We start from the raw sequence: 19,609 nt of genomic DNA on the forward strand, positions 1-19,609 counted from the left end.
ACATGAAAGTGCCCCAGGTCCTGCTTTTTTAACCTAAATGCTTTCCGGAACTATTTCCACTTCCATCACTGCAGTCAACAGCATTTTTAGCCAGGGTGATGGACCTCTGACTTGCTGCGTTTTGACCCGAACTGGCACTTCTTATCAGGCAGGCACTGTCAAACATGGAAACAGCTCTGTATCTTAGATTCCTGGAATTTCTAGGGGCTATTTTTCCACAAACCTCAGTTCAATTATAGAAAAAGAAAAAAAAACTTTACCTCTCACTATCTCTCATTACACTCCCCGATGTATGTCAGGACAATAATCTGAATCCATCAAGGGAACGATTTACATCTTCCCACTGTCATGATGCACTTTAAGCCCTGAGGTTGTTAGAAAAGTGTGAGTTTTAAAGAGTGGCAAATGTTTTCACAGGGTTAGGAGCCACTGAATTAAGAGTTTAAAATGCTTAAAGTTAAGTTTGCAGCAAACCCTAAATCCACACAGCCACACAGGCTGGTTTGAGGGGCAGGAGTGATGATGGTAACATAAGGGTTATTTAGAGGTTTATGAGGCATTTGAGGGTTTTTCAGTCATTTGAATCATTTTTCCTCACTGCAGCAGGGAGATGGGGTGACGAAGTTTATAGGGAGCAGTTTGTGGCAGGATGGCAGTCAACACCATTAAGATTTACTTTTCCAAGAAGAGGCCAGAGAAGACCAGGAGCAGGAGGCGGCAGCCATCCAGTCAATGACAGCCTACATGAAATACCCACACCCATAATTCCCCCCGTCTTGAGCCGAATTACCATGGGTGGCGTTCAGAAAGTTAAGTGAGTCCTAGTTTGCCTAACTTTACTCACAATAATTCCTGTTTATCTCTCCAAGCCACTTATCTGCTGTAAACACCCGAAAGAAAGCTTTTCATCATGGCCCACTAGTAATCTCAGCAGCTTCAGCTACTGGTTTAGTGTAGCTGAAGCTGCCTGATTTATGCTTCATTTGCACTGGTATGTCTGCTTTTTTTTTTAAATAATAATAATAATAATAATAATAATTAGAGGCATTTCCAAATTTATTTATGCTGAGTAACACTTTCAACACGTAGAAATATGACACTAACAGATGAATGAGTGGATTTTGTCTGAATCTTATATATCTTGATCTAAAGGTCACAAAGCCACATCTGAGTCCTCTTCTGTCATGACCATAACCGCGCACACACACACACACACACACACACACACATGAAAATGTATTTAAAATGCACGTTTTGTCACAGCAAAGACGGAAAATGACAGGTTAAAGCAGCTACAGAGCAGTTAATGATTTCTGTACGCGGGTCTTCATTTCCTTCCAATCAGTGTTTCTTGTGCTGATTGGGTGACGTGAAGATGTAAATGAGGACATAGTCATTTGCATTACTGTCTATGTTTTGTGAGATTTCATCTGGAAGGAAACCTCTCAACATACCTGGTCTTGGATTTGAAGGCAATAAGTGACTTGGTCCGATTTGTCTGAGTTGGAAAACTTTGCCCACTTCGTCGCATTTGTTTGCGCTGCCGAGTCCTGATGCACAGCAACATGCCAGGAGGAAAACACAGCGGACCCACAGCGCATCCATTTGTATAAAATCCTGGGTGAATGATCACAGGAAATTTAAAAAAATAATAATTTAAAAAATAAATACATAAATACTTAAAAAAGTATTTTTGGAAGTTGATATTTCTCTTCAAGCTAGAGCGCGTCGGTTATCAGGTGAGTCCACATCTCAGGGTTGAGCGTGGGCACGTGTCGGGTTTGTTTCCGTCGGGTAAACGCTGCGGATTACCCTTTAAATCCACACGCAGAGACAAAGTTACAGCCGTGTGACTTGACGCTTTCAAAGAGGCATGTTGGCCAAGTTGGCTGGACCGAGAGCAGAGGCGGTACCATAATGTTACCTGCACCCAGCGGTTGAATCCGCGTCACAAGCGCTACCAGGCAGCGCCATCTAGTGGGCAGAGCTCAGCATTGATCCGTCTTTAAAGCCTTCTCCTCTCCAAAACTTGGAAGGATGTCAAACTAATTTTAATATTTTAGGATTAAAATTAGATGAACTATAGATTTTCAGACTTTTTATTTATTACGTCCTCAATGAAGTCAGAATGGCTCCTATTCTGTAGGACATGAGCTTCTTTACAATCGGCAGGCTCGATAAACTAAAAAAGTACGAAGTTGTGGTTTTAATGACGCGTACGCGTGTGGTTTAATTGTGAAAAGATAAATATTTAAAAGCCCGTTTGTGTGCTGAGTTTAATGTAAACTGGTGTGCCTGTCCCCCATTCATTTACTTCATTCATTCACAATTTTGCATGATGTTTAGGATTTGTTTCAACTTCATGAGATTATAATCTATGGCGTCTAACTTTAAGCCCAGGTATGCAGTGTTTCAAAAAGAAAAAGAAAAAAGAAAAAAAAAAAGCAGTTGATCGCCATGGTACCTTGTGCTGCAGAGCTAACCCTAGTACAGATTATCAGTGTGTCAGTGTCAGTGCGCCCCAGGGTAGCTGTGGCTACAATGTAGCTTGCCATCACCAGTGTGTGAATGGGTGGATGACTGGATATGTAAAGCGCTTTGGGGTCCTTAGGGACTAGAAAAGCGCTATATAAATACAGGCCATTTACCAGGCCAGATTATGTTTAAAGTATGAAATTCCCACCAGTTGCCTAAAAAAAAAAAAAGGCCCTCAGTGTGCTCAAGTCTTTGCATTTCTGCATTACTGAACGTCATTACTAAAGCCTGATTCTTAGACCTGAGACTAAAATGTGCTTGTAAACGTTTATATCAGAGCAGTCCAATTCAGGCTTTATATTCAAGCCTTTCACCCCCTTAAACACCAACAGGGCTGCAAACAGAACATGTATGGTAATCCACCAGATTCTCCAGTTTCTGAATGAGATACTCTTTACCTACAGTCAGCATTTATCTTGCAGGCTTTCCTTTGTGAGTTTAAATAGGTTGAACCATTTTCCCCCAGAGCAGACCTTTTTCCAAACTGAGCAAAGCACACACACACACACACACACACACACACACACACACACACACACGAGGTTGCTTCCCCCCCTGTCCACTGCTCCCGTAATACTTTGCACTGTGTAATCAGTGTCAACTTATCCATGTTTGTGATTGGTCAGAAGTCACCAATGTCCCCTCTTTCATATGAACTCGCTCAGATGCAGATTGAGAAACCCCATGTTGATTTATCTAGTGAATGGCCACCTTCATGTGACTGTGCCTGCACTATAAATGCAGGTCTTTAGTTTTGTGTGCACAGGGAGAGCCTTAATATGTAAAATTCAAACATGTCCGTTTTCAACTACAGAGCACAGCCACTTGTAACAAAGGTTTCTGGCTTGCAGAGGACTTTTTGATCACATGCTACAGCAACACGAGTAATGCCAAAAGGTAGTCCAAAGACTACGATAAGGTTTTGAAAGCCACGAAGTGACAAAATGTGACATGTCACGATTTAAAGCTCCAAAATAGTTACAAGTCTAGCCAAAATCCATCAACTTTGCAGTGTTTAAACCTTTAACTGCCAACTCAGAGATTAGCACAGAGTCAGAGGAATGTGCAATAGAAATTTAATCTTTCAAGAAGTGTTACAATAACCACCTGAAAATTTTAAAGCTAACACTGTTAACAAATTGATGAAAAACCAACATATCCAGTTAAGATTCAGGTCCGTTCCATTTCCTCGTTTCCACACAGGCCGGGACAAGTGCAATACCTGGAGGAACACAGCATTGCTACCGATCCCCACCTACACAGAAAGGGATGTCTTAGAGTCTCCGATCACATGCAATAAAACCTAAAGAACCTCTGATGAAGTCTGCCAGTCCCACTTAGCAGAATATAGCTCATCAACTCAGTCAGTTTTGCATGGATTTGCACAGCAAACACCATTAAAGCTGAATGCAAACCAGCAAAACTGACCATGCGACGATCAACAGAAATCCACCTTCGGCCATTCCACAGAAAGATGCAGTTAGAAGTACTTCAAGTGCTTACATTGCAGTAGATTGTGCAAAACACTACCTGCACTATAAGCACTTTATTACTGCTGAAACTGAGTTCATTGGACGATTACTGGCAGACACTCCCATTTGGTGTTTTGTTTGTTTTTTAAACTGTCATAGTTAAATTTAATCAGGCTGATGTGACACCAAAATTTTAAACAAAAGCAAATCTAAACAGGTGGAGAGCAAGCAGGCCACCATCAGTTTTGCATAGATTTGCACAACTCATATATTCTTGTAGTGCAACTATGCAAAACTAGCAGAGAACTGCGAGATATTTGAGCCCAATTAGAAGTTCAAAAAAGAAAAAAAAAAAAAAAATTGTCTGGTGGCGCTTATCACAGCCCCTTATGCCAGAAGGAGCACTTAGGGCAGTAGGTGCTAGTCTATTTCACTATCTGCACTAGATGCACCTTAGCACAAAGACAGTACTTCAAAGGAAAAAAAAAAGAGACATGAAACATCAGAAAACTGTGCACATCAGTGTCAGGGTATTGCTGTAAGTGCCTCCACTGCAGTAGGTATTCCATAGTACTACCTGCACTGTAAGCACTTTGGCAATACACAGACCATTACAGCATCACATGGAAGGCCAGCCATGCTGCTCCACGAGGCAACTTTGATTAGGGGGAGTCCTGCACCTCCGGGGAAGGTCGGTTAATCTGAAAACATAAGAAAGCGCATTAGGGGAAATCAACGCATTGCAACAAGTTCCACGTGTAAGTGACTTTTACTTAATTAACGACAATTCGGTCTTCCAGACATCGAAATAGCGCATCAGCGCCCCTGTTTAACAGTTCTTGCACGAGATTTTTGTTGTGGCACGAGGAGCTGGGACTTATTAGAGCAGCACGAGGTCAGCGAAAACATGAATGAGCAGCACAACCTGCGGCCCGCGTTCGCTGCGACACGGGAGCGCCTGCGCATCGAGCACTGTTGTTCACCCCTCCCCCACCTTCTTTAACATGGCGCCTCGAAGTGCGCCAATCTTAGCATAAACGACTCGAAAAACAAGCACGCAAAAGGCAAATGTCGTAGCACACATTAGAAGAGGTAGCAGTGTGTTGCTTTTTTCCACGTGGAGAAAGCCACGGCTCGCGATTTCGGACGTCCTAGAAAACAAGGCTATCGTCCGTGTTAGGAGCCGAGGCTAGCAGCAGGCAGCAGCCGTTTGAGCAGGTAGCTTAGCTGCTGCGAGCTGGTGTTAGCTTCCCGAAAACATGGGGGGGCAAAACCACGCTACGTTTTTATAACTGCCCTCACACCAAGGGCTAGCGTAACGGTGCAGGTGCATTCGTGGGGGTTCCAGTAAAACTAGTTTGCTTTTAATTGGCTTGTTTTTCTCCTGAAGTCAGTTTCGAAAGCTAATAAAACTGAAATTGAGTTTAAGGACGCTGGTTAGCCATTAGCTAACAACAAATGAGCACACGCTCAAGTAAAAGAAATTGCACCTATGGCACATCTGCCCCTCTGAATTCCGCAATTTTACCCCCATATCTTTCTCAATAAACCCGCCCTGATAGTGTTATGTTTGGAGCTTAACCCTTACACAACTCTTACATTAGTGGGGCTAGGCTAGCCAAGCTAAAACGCGCGGCCTAGAACTGCCCCATGTGCTGCTGCTTTGTTCTGGGGGGCACTTTAACTCACACACCACTGCACTCGAGAGCGAGCAGCCAATTGTCCAGATTTAAAAACTAACTTTTCACACGTTGAATCAGTGTGTCGATATAAACTCATCGTTTATTAACAGGAGACCTGGTATTTTTCCCCAACTAGTTGCTAAAACGCAGCGGGGAGAGCTCCGTACAGCTTTTCAAATCTCCCTCATTCCCTCAATGGTGGAGCCGAGGATGCCATGCGCCTCACGTTACACTGTTTTCATGGCCAATATTTTCATTTACGCGTTAATGTTTGGATCTCGCCGCCAGCACGATAACAAAAGACGCGTAAAAATATGCGTAATGCGCACAGCTTGGAGTTTCATTTACCAAAATCGAGATTTAAAAAAAATAACCCTAAATCCGACTTCCTTGCCGATAAACATGCGCTCGGTAGACACTCACCAGCCGAAATCCACCATCTTCGCTCACTTGCTTGGGCTGCCGTGTAGTCTCTCACCGACAAAAGAGACGAATAAATACACAACTATCCCGCAAACTTTTCAAACGGCGGACACAACGAGACGTGAAGTGAAATCCGAGCCGATTGCGGGTCAATTTATAGCCCAGTTACACTGCTTAAAAATGATAGCGAGCTTAGGAAAGTGGCGCGAAGACGACCCGTTGGTAACCATGTGGGTGAATGAAGGGCGTCTCCCACTGAACGTAAATATCTAGCTACAACCCCCAACTCCCCTATTAGCATACATAAACTACGGTACTTCCGACCCATATCTCCAACCAAACAGCCTCCACCTCTCCAGAGGAAGAAGAGGGAAACAGTCGGCGATCACAGCGGCTTTCAGCACCTATTTATTGAAAATTAAATGCACGCATAGCGGAAAAACAGCTTCTTTGTGGACGTTCGAGTTTCACATTTATAACCAAAACACCTATAATCTTCCACACTGGACTCATTTGAGCAAAGATAACGGAGCTGGATAGCAAAAGTAATTCGTGCTGATTGAATTTAGTCACGTGCAAAAAACAGCAGAAAAACAAAACTAATTAACCTGTTGCTGATTCACAACTCATTAAGATTAGCCTGCAGGTTATTATTTTTAACATACACCGACTTTCAGCCACATGTGTAACAAAAAATTATTCTATCACTACCACTAATACATACATTTTTTTTTACTATTTTCCGAATAAAATCGAAAATATGTTTACAAAGCTTACAGATTTGCTGATAATTAATTAACTTGGCAAGTTATAATTCTTTATATATTTTCAGTAATTTGGCCAGTATCCAATGTAAACTAACAACAACAAACAACCAACAAAAATATATAAACAAAGTCATCATAAAAGCTAAAAGTTATTTTTCACTCCAACAATAGGAAGAAATATTTATTTATTGCTTGTTTTTTATGTAAGTAATTTATTTATGTAATTAAAATGTTTAAATAACAGAACATAAAACATTATTGAAATAATCAGAAAAGGCTTGTACATTTATTTAAGTTGGGTTAGAAAAGGAAAAAAATAGTTTTTATGTGTTGGAAATTGTAAACACAGTTTTTAACAAGTAAAATAAGCTTTTGATGCAGTTATTGGTTAATCAGACTGCAAGTTAGACATAAGATGAAAGCTGTGTGAAGTTTGCATATCTAACTAAGACAGTGTGGCTGTTTGACAGCTGACTCTGTGACTGTCACAGCAGGAGATGCACAGGTGTAAAGCAGGAATGAAGTTAAGAACTTTTGCATTTGAATGGAGCACAGCCTTTGTTAATGTTATCAGCAGCACCTGTGCTTCTCTAGAATAAATATCTGCTGTGGAAAAAACAAAAAGACCCACTGATGTTTGTGTTCCTTTTCTATTCTATTATAGTTCAAAGCAAAATTTTAGCTACTTTAAAAAAAAATGAAGTTGCAAAGATTCATAAAATTTTATTGCTCATAGAGAGCTCGGAATATGTTGCACCCAGGCCTCGCTTTCTTCTCAGATTTCAAAGATAATTAAGAGACTTTACAGCCAAAGGCACCAAACCACATCAGGAAAGTCTGGTGCTACATAAAAAAATATATACAGAAATAAAAAATAAGAATGATTCATGGCCTTTACTCGGCATGTTTTCTGCAGGCAGTTTAAAGCTTTCTAAGGACTTTAACAGCTGTTTCGTTTAAATTTGTGAATTTATAGAATTGCTCAAACGCTTTCTGTATAGCCTGTGCACCAGAGAAATTTATGTGAAGTGGATGAGCTTCCAAAACCTGATGTTTTGTCATTTTAATTGATTAAATTTGTACATGCATGAAACTAAATCTTAAATATAATTGTACCTTTTATTTGATGGTGGTAATTTTCTTTTGACTCGAGAGGAATTTTCAACTGAAACTCTAAAGCTACTACTGCAGAAAAAGCTGTTTTTTAACTCCACATAAGCTATTTTTAATTTTAAAAAAATATATAAAACAAAGTGCAAACTATCTTGTCACCTTTCAAATTTAAATAATTTATTAGCAGTCCAAGAGGTAAGCTAATCCATCGCTGTGTTTACTGGTATATTTACTGAAACAGTAAACCTTTTCACACCTTCTTCTACCGCTGCAGCTTTAACATTCAAATGAGGCTTTTGTTCATAAAGTAAACATGCAAATGCAGTTAAATAAATGACAAAGAACTCCTTATACAAAGAAGCTCAATCAACATAGAAACAAGTGACAAAGCCAGTCAGCTTTGAAAACTTTCAAATTTGACACTCCTTTTGGCTCATTAGCCTCACTGGGACTAAAGAAAATTATAAAGTTTGAAGCAAATTAAAATGATTTTCACCTTTCAGAGCAAAGTGCTAAAGATTTATCGCAGCTCATTGTCACTTTGTTTCTTACTATTCTTTTCTTTTTAAGTGCTTGAAGGCACATGTGCTTGTGCTTGAAGGGTGTATATTCTGCTGCTGCAGCATGGGGGTTTTTTTCCCCAGCATTTCTTCAAAAAACCTTTTGAACTGCACACATGCATGTGAGCGCAGTACAGTATAAAAGCTGGCCAGCAGAGGGAACTAGCAAATTAAAAACTGTACCATAATGACATGATTTGCTGCTTAACTGTAAGAGGAAACTGTAACCACTTCCTATCCCTGGAGTTTCTCTTCATTTTGCATCCCAAAGTAAACGAATGAATTCATGCCCACCGGATTATTATAACTTGAAAATTCCAGCTATTCACTATGAAGCTCGAGCCTTTGAGCTGTACTGGAGAAGAAAAAATGGAAGTTGTGCATGTTTTAGTCCAGTTTTTCTGGCGGTGTGTTTGTGTATTACATTAGAGCTTTAATTCTCTCTGTAAACTGGAAACATTTGAAACCAGAATAGCTGCTCCTCTCCACCTCTCTGAGCACATGGTGGGACACACTGTGGGAGTGCGATCGCTCAGTCATGACCCCCAACCCCCCACACAAAGCCAGTTCCTCTGCATATGGAAGTGAGGTGGGGGGTGGGTGGACACAAGGAGGTTGTAGACCTCACATCGTCCCATGGGGTCAGATAAAAGCTTACGACTCTCCTTAAACGACCCACCCCCACCACCACCCCTGCTCCTAGCTCTGCACTCTTTGCACAAATAATAGTTAAAGATTTATTAAGGCATCAGCACACTCTTCATATCACACATCATCATTTTTTGATAGAGGCATAGGAAAAATGCTTTAAGCATTAAGGAATGGGGCTGTGTTGGTGTAATATAAATTCTTAGAGGAGACCTCACCGATAGAAACTTACAGCAGCACGCTGCCACCACTTGTCCTACTAAAGCCTGTATCGAGATCCAAACATCCCCTCTGATGCATGGACACTTTAAGGCCTCTTCTTTCCAAAATGGCCTACCAGAGCCAAAGCCCCGCCCACAACAGGGGCCATAAGCACAGGGGCCTCTGTTTTTTGTTCTTCCCATAGAAGCCTGACCACCATTGTCTCGGCGTGACCCTGAGGTCAGCTGAACTCACCTCGCCCAACCACGGCCCATTCAGCTGCGGAGCTTCACACAGGACAAAAACATCTCTAAAAAGCGAGCATCGCTTCATGCGAGGAGGGGGGTGGCCGTGAAGGGACACATGGACAGACGACGGCCACGCTCTGCAGTGTGTCAGATTCACAAGCTGAGTCGTGTTATTTCTGTTTTTAAGTCTCCGGATCAGGTAGTTCAAGCCGAGGTATGAATCAGATGCAATCCAGTGCAGCGTGGCTTTTAACGTTATAGTCCGGCAGATAGTCAGGATGATATCCCCATCAAGTACGAGTGGTTTAGACCACGCTGAGTCTATTAAAGAAGTCAATTATAGAAAGTTATAATGAAGTTATATTTGACACGTTTTCTATTAATTCACCCTCTGATAGTTTAAATACACACCTGCCGGAGGGGAAATTAAATTTTGCTGCAGGAAAAGAATGAGGCCGTCCACGCCTGTCATCTGCAGGCCTTCATTAAAGTGTGTGTATCGAGCCAAATATAAGTGGTGCAGTAAGGAGGTTTCTTTTGACAAAATACTCCATATTTTATCAAAAAACCCACATTATATGAAAAGCATGATATGTATTTATTTATTTGTTAGTTTTTTTACTGAAGAGAAAAGCAGATGGTGAATGTTGATACTCACGCTGGTATTGGTATTAGATTGATACTCGTGGATGAAGATCAATGCTTTGTTTCTGTCCTCTAAGTTCAGCATGTAGCCTGGCACATTTAGATTCCACGTCTTAAAAAAAGCATTTCAAAATATATGTAAGGCTGAAAGGTGTGATGGCACGCAGCTCTCCCTGCATAAGCTGCATCAGTATCAGAAATGCCAGCCCTGTATTGACTTGGTATCAGATTGATACTAAAATCTGCAGTACTGCACAGCGCTGATAGACAACCTGTTTAATTTTAGCTCGAGCCTCTAGCATGGCATCGTGCTTTCAGAGACAACGGTGTCCCTGGTGGAGGGGAAGCTCATGGAAGTTGGCAGGTTGAAAATGTGCAGCATGATGTGGCTGAAGGAGCATGAAACATGTTCACAAATCAATGCTTCGCACGGCGCCACGGGAGAGACGAGAGTCACAATTGAATGTTGAGTGTTTTTTTTTTAATAAATACGTTTTCTTTTTGTTACAGATCATTTCGTAGCTCGGGGATATTACGCAAAACTGCCGACCTGTTATTAACCCTGAGGGGAAACTGGTAGAGAGTAAGTGTTAGGTGCTTGTTTTCCCATTTGGCTTTAACATTTAGCCTCTTTTTATTTTTTCTTTTGAGCCCTACTCATACCATTAAAGTTTCTAAGTGTTAATTCTACAGCCATCTCTTCAGTTTCCAGTACACTACATCTAACTCTAGTTTCTATGTCATTTTTGTCTATTCAACCTTAAAACATGTTTTTTTTTTGTTTTCTTTTTAAATGATGGTGTTTACCCCAGAGTGAAAGTCAGTTTCCCAGGAGCACCATTAGAGGTTTAATGATGAGAAAAGCTCAGAGCCTAATTTCATTCATCCAGCACCTCCCCCTGAAAGCCACTCAGAGAGCAGCTTAAGGTTAAACTTAACTTTACCAAAGCAACTGTTTGCATCAAAGCATGATGTAGGGCAAAGACAGCTGTCTGCTAATCTAAGGGTGGCTTGATCAGCTTGCATGTCCATCAGCGTGAGTGTGTCTGATAAATAAAGAGCGGTAAGTGTTGAATTGGGTGAATTTAGTTTAGTGTAAAAGCACTGAGTGATCAATAAGACTAGAAAAGCTCTGTTAAGGCGATGGAGTCTATAAAAGTACTTGAAGTATAACTGAGTGGTTATATTTAACAGATCGGAGTGCTGTGGTACTCACTGTGTAATATTAGTATCTAACCACATACATCACCCTTTTGTTCATTTACAACACTTCACCTTTGGGAAACTGAAGACACTTACTTTATTTTACGGTGTCCTAAAAGTAAGTTAAACACCTTTTCCCTTTAAACTGATGTTCACACGTGATTGAATCCTTAAGTAGAAACAGATCACAAAGACTGGGTGAGGAGTCCCTTGAAACACTTTCATTTTAATAAAATCCACAAAATCATGACTTTCATTTCGGTTCAAACAAAGTCAACACATTTCGGCTGTGAAAAACCTCAAAGTGCTCATGAATTTAATGCTCTGCAGTGCAGTTTTTAAGCTTTTTCCCCACTTTTCCTTAAACCAATTCATCAATAAATTAATATTAAATACACATTTACTGTACATCTAAAGCTGCCACGTGTTGGTGGCAGTAATAAAGAATTTCTTATAAATACATCCCTCCCCCATTTCCAAGCATATCTGACAAAAAACAAACTGGATACAACTACCAATGATATGTTAAGACCCCAGTTTGCTGTCTGATTGTCTTGTCACTTCACTGAGGAGCTCTCGCTCTTTATCTGTATTTTTTTTTTGGACCGCGCACAGCTCTCAGATTGTCCTCAGTAACTGAGATTCATGATTACCTTCATATCAGCAGAGAAGTGTCATCAGAGCAGCAAGCATTAGACTTTGTAGTAGATGTTGGTGGGACTCTGGGGCATTATCTCCTGAACTATGTACACAGGGGGCCCGTAGTCACTGCTCACGCGCTCAAAGTGACGGCAGATCATGCTGTCGGAAGCCCGCAGAGGAAAGACGACGTCGCTGCGGTCCGAGCCGTTGTTGTCGCTGCTGATGCTGTCCCGTTTCGGCACGCCCAAAGTGTTGAGGGACACGGAGGCGGACTGCTGCCCATCCGGGACGCAGCGACGGTGACGGTGCCTCCACAACACAGCCAACAGAACTATGATGACCACGAGCAGGACCACACAGCCAGAGACAACCCACGTGAAGAGTCCTGTCTCCGAGCCCACATCTGTCAGAAGATAGAAAAAGAAAATTTAAGGGGCAAGAGACACAAAGGTTTAAAAACAACTTCACTCACTTAATGCCCCGGCACGGCCTGATCAGCACATGTTAGCGTGAAAAATCTCAGCTGAAGCTGGACACAAGAGAATATGCTTCATCTTAAGTGTCACCCTGTTAGAAAACACAGGCCCTTTTTTTGGCACACGACAGACTCATGATCACTTGAGGTTTGAGTGCAAACTGGAGGACTTAGTGAAATGTCATTGTGATGAACAGTTTGCAGCATTGTTTTATTCTTCTGTCCGTCTGCGGAGTCACACGATGATCACGAAGTGGGTCAGAGCAGAATAAAAAGGCTGCTCAGACAATTTCAAATCCAGTCTTCTAAGGGTTGATGAGTTTGGTTTCTACCGATCGTTGTTAGCGACAACAAATTACACAAATCAACTCAAATATTTCAATCAAGAGCCAATATGTAGTTTAAATGTTGCCTTCATTTTGCTTTTTTATGAGCTAAAAAGACTATAATCACTTTCTAATGTTGTTTTATTGTTAGTTATTTACTACTGAGAGCATAAAAATGTATTCAATAAACTGCAATTTGTTCAGCAGTGTTGCTGAAGCTGCCCTATAGAAGAGTTTTGTCCCATGAGGGCTGAAGCGAACACAAGAGTCCTGGGGTAGAAATTGCAAACAGACTTAATGGTTAATTAAAAATCTGTGAACATTATTGGGTTCTTTTGATATGTGTGGGAAACTCAACATTAATGCACAAAAGGAAGGTAACTGAAAGGGCAGGTAAAGGTAAGGCTTGCACAGTCTGCTCCTGTGTGCTAGAAATGCCCATGATACTGCTGTACATGATTCCCCAGGCTGTATTTTTGGTTTGTCTTCATACCAGCTTTACTTTTTATATCCTCTTCTTTCGTGGAGGCGTCCTTGGCCTTGGACTTTGGTCGTGTAGGTGGGAATCTGGTGGGGGACTCCTGAAGTGTTGAAGGTGGATCTGAAGAGTCTGGAATAAAAACCACACAGACTGATATAAGCTGCAAACCTCACACCTTCCAGGTTACTGTAATGAGATTTATTGGTTCATTCAGAATCTAAATAAAGAGCTAATTTCTTTCTATTTGTTTATTGATTTCGGATCAACAGTCATTCAGATAAAAATGAATCACAAGACAAAGAGCGAAACTTGTTTTTTTCTCAACGCAGCCAGACCACAGAAAGCTGGGTTTTGTGTCACAGCTGCGATTTTCTTTTTTTTTTTTTCTTGACAGGAAAAGCATCACTAACATGTTCTCCTTTTTTCCCCACCCACTCACACATAACATATACATATGAGTGACAAATTAAAGGAAGAAAAACAGCCTAAAGTGTCTTACTAAGATGTTGCCGGAAAAACTTTAATGCTCTGGCTTTTCTGTGAAACTCTGCTGGAGGATTTTTCAAAATCTCTTTTTTTGGAGGATAAAGGTGCTGAGGGAGACCCAAACCACAGTAGCAACGCTAAAGAGCCTCTAGATCAATACACTGTAAGGGTCGGTGGTACAGGTTTGCCCTTAATTTATCAGATGGAGCCATTTAAAAAAAATTCCCTCTGGTTTTTCCAGGGGGACTTTTCTGGAAAAAGACCAGCTGTTTCACAGTTACGGATTTTCCTCTGTGGTTCATTAGAAATGTGATCAAGTCTGAGAATATAGAATTAAATGAGAACAATTAAGTAATCAAAAGAAACCCCGTCTTGTTTTTAATTGGTTATATTTCCCTTTATGATACTCTCTGTCAGTGAGAAGTAACTAAATCCATTCAATCAAGTACTTAAATATACTTTTGAGAAGTTTCAGCCACTTATGTATTGGGGCCGCCATCCTTACAAGTTACTATTAGGATGTTGGCTCCACGCTCTTCCACTTATCTAAGTCAGGGTCGCTGGAGCCAATCCCAGCTGTTAAGAGTTGCGAGAGGCAACAAGAGTCAGCGGATCTGAACCTACACCTTTCTTTCCTCTAAAAAACAAAGCACTGTTAAAAAGTCCTACTTCTGCTTTAAACTTCAATCAGGGTTCCTCCTGATTTACTCTTCATTACTCAGAGAATTAAAACGCTTCAGTGTCGTCCCAGGAAACCATAACAATGAGATCTTTCTATCTTAGTTTTCTCATAAACTCCCCATGAATGATCGCCATAGTCACCTGGTTTTGTCTTTAAGCCTACCCAGAACCAACTCTTTGTGAAAGGAAAGGAGATAACGCCATCACACAGCTCAGTTTGCATTGGTTACATCTTACATTAAATTACACTTTTAGCATTAATTAAATAAACTTCAGAGATGCTGAAGTCATTAATGGACTGGAGATAAAGTGGATCATCTACTAAAGAGGAAGAAAAAAACAGAAGTAGATATCAGGCTGAGCAATACTTAATAAATCCATTTCATTTCACCATTGGTAGTAATGATAGGCAACCTTGAATGTGGACTGATTACAAAGCACACATTTTTCTTTGTTACCCATCACATTATTCAGGGCTCCGTGTTTAGAGCAAACCTTTCATCATGGTCAATAGCAACAAGGATTTGTCTACTTTTTCTTCTTAAATTAGTGTGAAAAAGGTTTATAAAGGACTCTTTCTTAATATCTGCATTGCTTTATTAGTAATTTATATTATTAAAAAGGAACTAAACTAGTCTTTCACCAATAACCTCTCAGGTTTCTCAGCCTTCAAAAAGTGTAGTTCTTAATTTTAAATTTGGCAATTTATGGGATAATGTGCAAGCCTTCAAATGAACTGGGTTTAACAACAAACATAAAAGTATGGAAGCTTGTTTCTGCCACTGGGGGAAAAAACATTTGGAAAAAAAAGAACATCCTAAAGTCAAACATTTTAGTTCTCATCTCAAAAGTTTAACTCTGTAACTTGAAATTTCAAGGTTTTTCTCAGATGTTTGAGTTGGTACGTTGAAGTTTTTTAAAAGTTTATTTTTTATTAAGTGGCAGAAAGAAGCTTCCACATACCAACATTAAAAAGTGACAGTTTAACGTCTAAATACAGGAAAGAAATATTGTGATCTTTGCTCAAACATAAAAATAAATACTAAAGTAAAAATGAAATGTTATACCTTAACTGGGACTACATGCACATTTGAGTGTTAGTTAGCTTAGTTTGAACAGCAGTCATTAAAGCTTCACTTCAGTGTCTCATTCATTCATCACTGATGTTCAAATTTCCTGCCAGCACATTTACTGTGAACGTAAAAAATATGACAACACGATTAAACGTTCAATTTAAAAAGCACAACGTATAACTCAAAATCTGACGCTTCCAACGACTCGTCGTGACTTTTAATATATGCAGAAATTAAAACTCGATAACACCTAAAAATTGAACTTATTAATATTTGCTGTCGCTGTAAAAAAAAGATGTGTTTACACCAGTAAACACAGCGGGAGAACAGCCCCATATTTCCAGTTATGATCAGTGGAGAAATGCACGAAATGCTGATTTTTTTTATTTTTTTTTCATCTCCAACTCAAACTCCTGAATTATTTATGTAGCTACCACTTCACATTTCAGAGGTCAAAAAAATAATATTTATTTTTTAGGCCTTTCATTTATTTAGCTTTTAAAGTTTCTGGAAAAACACACAGAAACAGCAGCTGTCATGTTTCTGTGATTATGTGGAGTTAAAGAAGCAAACAAGCACACTATAAACACTAGTTTCTTCATTTAAAGAGTATGGCTTGAAAATTGATAAATAGTGTGTCGACAGGTAGCGTACACCTGTGTGCCTGTTGTGTTTTAAAGAATGATGCATCCTCAAATTAAACCAGTTATTGTGATGTTAATATGACAAAAAATAAATAAAATAAATACCACGGCAGTCTCAAATGATCACATGCATGATAATACCGGCTTTAAGCTGCTAGTGCTGGCTTAAATTAAGGATTTGGAATAATTCATGACAGAAATCTCTCTTCAAGAGAATTGATGGATGATCACAGGATTATGTGACCACTCAGTAATTCAAGTCTGGAGATGATATTATTGCTTTAAATATGACCTGAAATAAACAGCTGGTTCTATCTGTCAGATAACTACATGTGTATGTATATGTTTGTGTGTGTGTTTATGTCATCCACACATGCGCCGGCACAGACACGTGAAAGCAAAGCTCTTACTCTGGCCGACTCTCAGCACCAGCTTCATGGATTTGGTCCTGCACACCCCTCCATTAGTGTTATCCAGACCCTGCAGGAAGCCCGTGGAGGTGGCTGATAAACACAGGGAGGAGGCAAAAATTAAACACTTTTTTCTTCCCTTCCCCAAGTTTCGTGTAAATAATAAACGATTATCAGGGAATGCATAATTACGCGACGACTCCTTTGCAGACAAGTTGGGTCAGTTGCCAAAAGTTGCATCACTTGTGCAACAAAATGCCACACATAGCACAAGCTGTGATGTTATAAACAGCAGATAATCACACATGTGAAAACACCACAGAAGCTACAGAAAATCCTGTGAGGGCTGAACCAAAAAGATACTTATTTTTTTTTAGTGTATATTCTTTAAAACAAAAAAAACTAAAGAAAAGCTGAATTGCTCCCAAAATACTTAACCTCCAAAACATCTTGAAGAAAACCTGAACAGAGTGAGAGGATTTGTTGCAGCATGGTTGCATTAGCTGCAGTTAGGTGAAGCCAGCAAACTGGAAATTGAGTGTGATGTTGCTGAATGTACTAACCAGTGAACTGACTAAGCATTGCATCTCAAGATGCAACACGGGAAATGAGACGAATGGAGAATATTTTAGCAGCTATCCTTTTGAATCAATAACCAACACTCGCATGAGACACACACACACACACACCAGGAACTCTCACTCACCCCTGTCATTCACACACATACTTGTTAGCAGCATTTAGGTCAGATAACAACATCTCGCAGGCTACAAGCCACGTTGCCATGTAAGCTCCCATCAAATCTGCCTGATGCTGTAAAAGCCTTCTGTGATTTGGGGCATGTAAGCCCTTGGAATCACACAGGCCTGCCAGAGCGAAGTGTGCTGTCAGAGCGTGGTGAGGTGGGTGAGGCTACATGGTCAGACTTGCTCTCTATCTCATGCATCACTTGCCTCTTAAGATGCTGGTTTAACCGACGGCAGTCCAATAACGAGGCCACGTTTTTTTGTGTGTGTGCGGGGTTTTTTTTTTTACTTTGATTCTCACGCAAACTGACAAATTGAGAGGGAGCCAAGGATGATGGTGTCCTCTTTACCAAGAAAGAGAGAAGGAGAGAGGGCAGGGGAAGGAAAAAGGAATCAGCTTCTAGCCTGGATTTAAAGGCTGTTCCACCTGTAGGAACCAGCTGCTTTTCCCCATCATACTGAGTTTAATTAGAACGTGTGCCACACGTTTGGCAGCCATGGCTTCAGATACAAAAAAAACACTCACAGGTTATGTAATAGTCCTTCCCCCTGAGGAACTCCAGACCCCACAAGTTGGGGCTGAATTCCTGAAACTTGAACGTGAACTTTACATCACGGTTTGGTTTGTCGCAGTTCAGCAGAGGCGTGTCAGTCTGGTCAATGGTGCAGCTCTCCAGCTGACTTCGCGAGACCAGGAAGACTCTGTAGAACTCCTCCTTTCCCCCAGAGGAAGCATCTGCCCTGGGGCACACAATGTCCATCTTGTCCCCTATCTGTGGATACAGAATGAGACCCTGACCTGGAGTAAACCTGTGATAAAAGAGAGAAACACAACACTTTAAAAAAAAAAACCAACATAAAAATCCTCTTAAACCGGCAGAGACTGGAGCATCTTCACTTTATGCAATTCTCAGCTTGAACTTGATGGATAATAAAGTGGCCACATTTTAACTTCAGTGATAAGAGCGTTTCGACAAGATCTTGCAGGTTTTCATTTGTTCACATCAGACCAGTTGCTTGATTAGACTGAGGAACAAACCAAAAACCAAACAGCGCAGTCATAAAGGAAAAAAGATTAGGTGATCAATCATGAACTGGATCAACAGAATATTAGTCTACAATAATCCCTAGAGCTATTTTTTTAAAGCTCCCCAATTCCATCGCTTCAGGGGATTTTTTTTGTGTTATGTAAATATCTGAAGAGCACATGCAGAAATGCATTGGTTTCATCACCAGCTAATAACATGGCGAAGATAAAAAGTCATTAATTAATACAAATCATTCTGTTTAGTTTCAATTGGCACAGGAGAGGAGCTGGAGCCTGGCAGTGTTCGGTGCTTCTGTGTTATCAGTTACTTCTCAGTCATTATAAATCACTTCTAGAAAATGTCACTGAGCAGATTTCTGTCAGTCCACAGCAGAAAGTTGTATTGATCGCAAAACTGATTCCTCCACTTACTTGGCATTGGAGCTGCTCCAGTGGATAGACTCCAGAGTGATGGCACGGCATGAGCAAACGATGGCCAGCAGGAACAGGGCACCGCAGCTCCATGCGCTGCTCCCCATCCCAGGAAGAAATCGGAGACAGGCTACACGGAGGCTCGGTATCATAAACCGGCTACAATTTGCTGTTCCTGCATGTCTCCGGTTGCTCCAGGTGCGCGCAAAGGACACGTTCCCGAATGAAATCCCACCAAGTTGCGAGTTTTCCTCCTGCGGCTGTTTGAAATATTCCACATTGTGCGTAATTGGCTGGAAAATTATTCGTGTGACGAGATCCGTGTATTGAGGACAGAGAGAGTGTGCAGCGTTTAAAGCCATCAGCTGACCAGTCCGCCCATACGGGCTCGTGCGTAAGAGAAAGCCGGGGCTGGTGGGCACATCGATTGGTGAATTTTTATTTATTTATTTTTTTCACATTAACATACTGTACATTGGGTTACATGCACGAGCCATAAAACAAGCGCATTTTTAAAAGCGTGTTCAACACATTTGGGGGAAATCCAAGTCTGGCTGTTTTCCAGACGATTAAATAATAATAATAAAAAATCCAGAAATTATTGCGCTTACTTTTCTCAGAAGCTAGAAGTTTCATAGTAACCACAGATGTTTATCTGTTTTTTCTTCTTCTTCTTCTCGAAAGTGGGT

General features: G+C 40.7%; 2 protein-coding genes and 1 long non-coding RNA gene across 4 annotated transcripts in view; all 3 read right to left on the reverse strand.

The window, feature by feature from the left end:
* The window catches only part of gpc5a (glypican 5a), a 163,732-nt gene extending 161,170 nt beyond the window's left edge, over positions 1-2,562 (reverse strand). Inside the window, exon 1 of the mRNA XM_005932695.3 lies at positions 1,455-2,562. Coding sequence (XP_005932757.1) covers positions 1,455-1,605 — 151 coding nt within the window. The 5' untranslated portion in view covers positions 1,606-2,562. The remainder of the gene's footprint in view (positions 1-1,454) is intronic.
* A 1,782-nt stretch (positions 2,563-4,344) lies between these two features.
* Positions 4,345-6,819, reverse strand: LOC106633417. Its single transcript, XR_001336704.2, has 2 exons — positions 6,113-6,819; positions 4,345-4,708 (listed from the first exon to the last, which is right to left on the reverse strand). It is a non-coding gene; the product is annotated as an uncharacterized LOC106633417 (long non-coding RNA).
* A 4,261-nt stretch (positions 6,820-11,080) lies between these two features.
* On the reverse strand, positions 11,081-19,271 carry LOC102299296 (ephrin-B2a). Of its 2 annotated transcripts, none has more exons than XM_042225137.1 (5): positions 18,921-19,271; positions 17,988-18,271; positions 16,716-16,808; positions 13,443-13,550; positions 11,081-12,542 (listed from the first exon to the last, which is right to left on the reverse strand). In XM_042225137.1, the coding sequence occupies exons 1-5, from the start codon at positions 19,070-19,072 to the stop codon at positions 12,190-12,192; spliced, it is 990 nt and encodes a 329-aa protein (XP_042081071.1). In that variant the 5' UTR covers positions 19,073-19,271; the 3' UTR covers positions 11,081-12,189. The 2 variants fall into 2 exon arrangements, with proteins under 2 accessions (XP_042081071.1, XP_005932756.1); XM_005932694.3 differs by having other exon boundaries at positions 13,434-13,550.
* Positions 19,272-19,609: the final 338 nt, after the last annotated feature.

Source organism: Haplochromis burtoni, unplaced genomic scaffold, assembly GCF_018398535.1.
Source record: "Haplochromis burtoni strain Fernald_Lab_line unplaced genomic scaffold, NCSU_Asbu1 Contig_161, whole genome shotgun sequence".
Lineage (NCBI taxonomy): Eukaryota > Metazoa > Chordata > Actinopteri > Cichliformes > Cichlidae > Haplochromis > Haplochromis burtoni.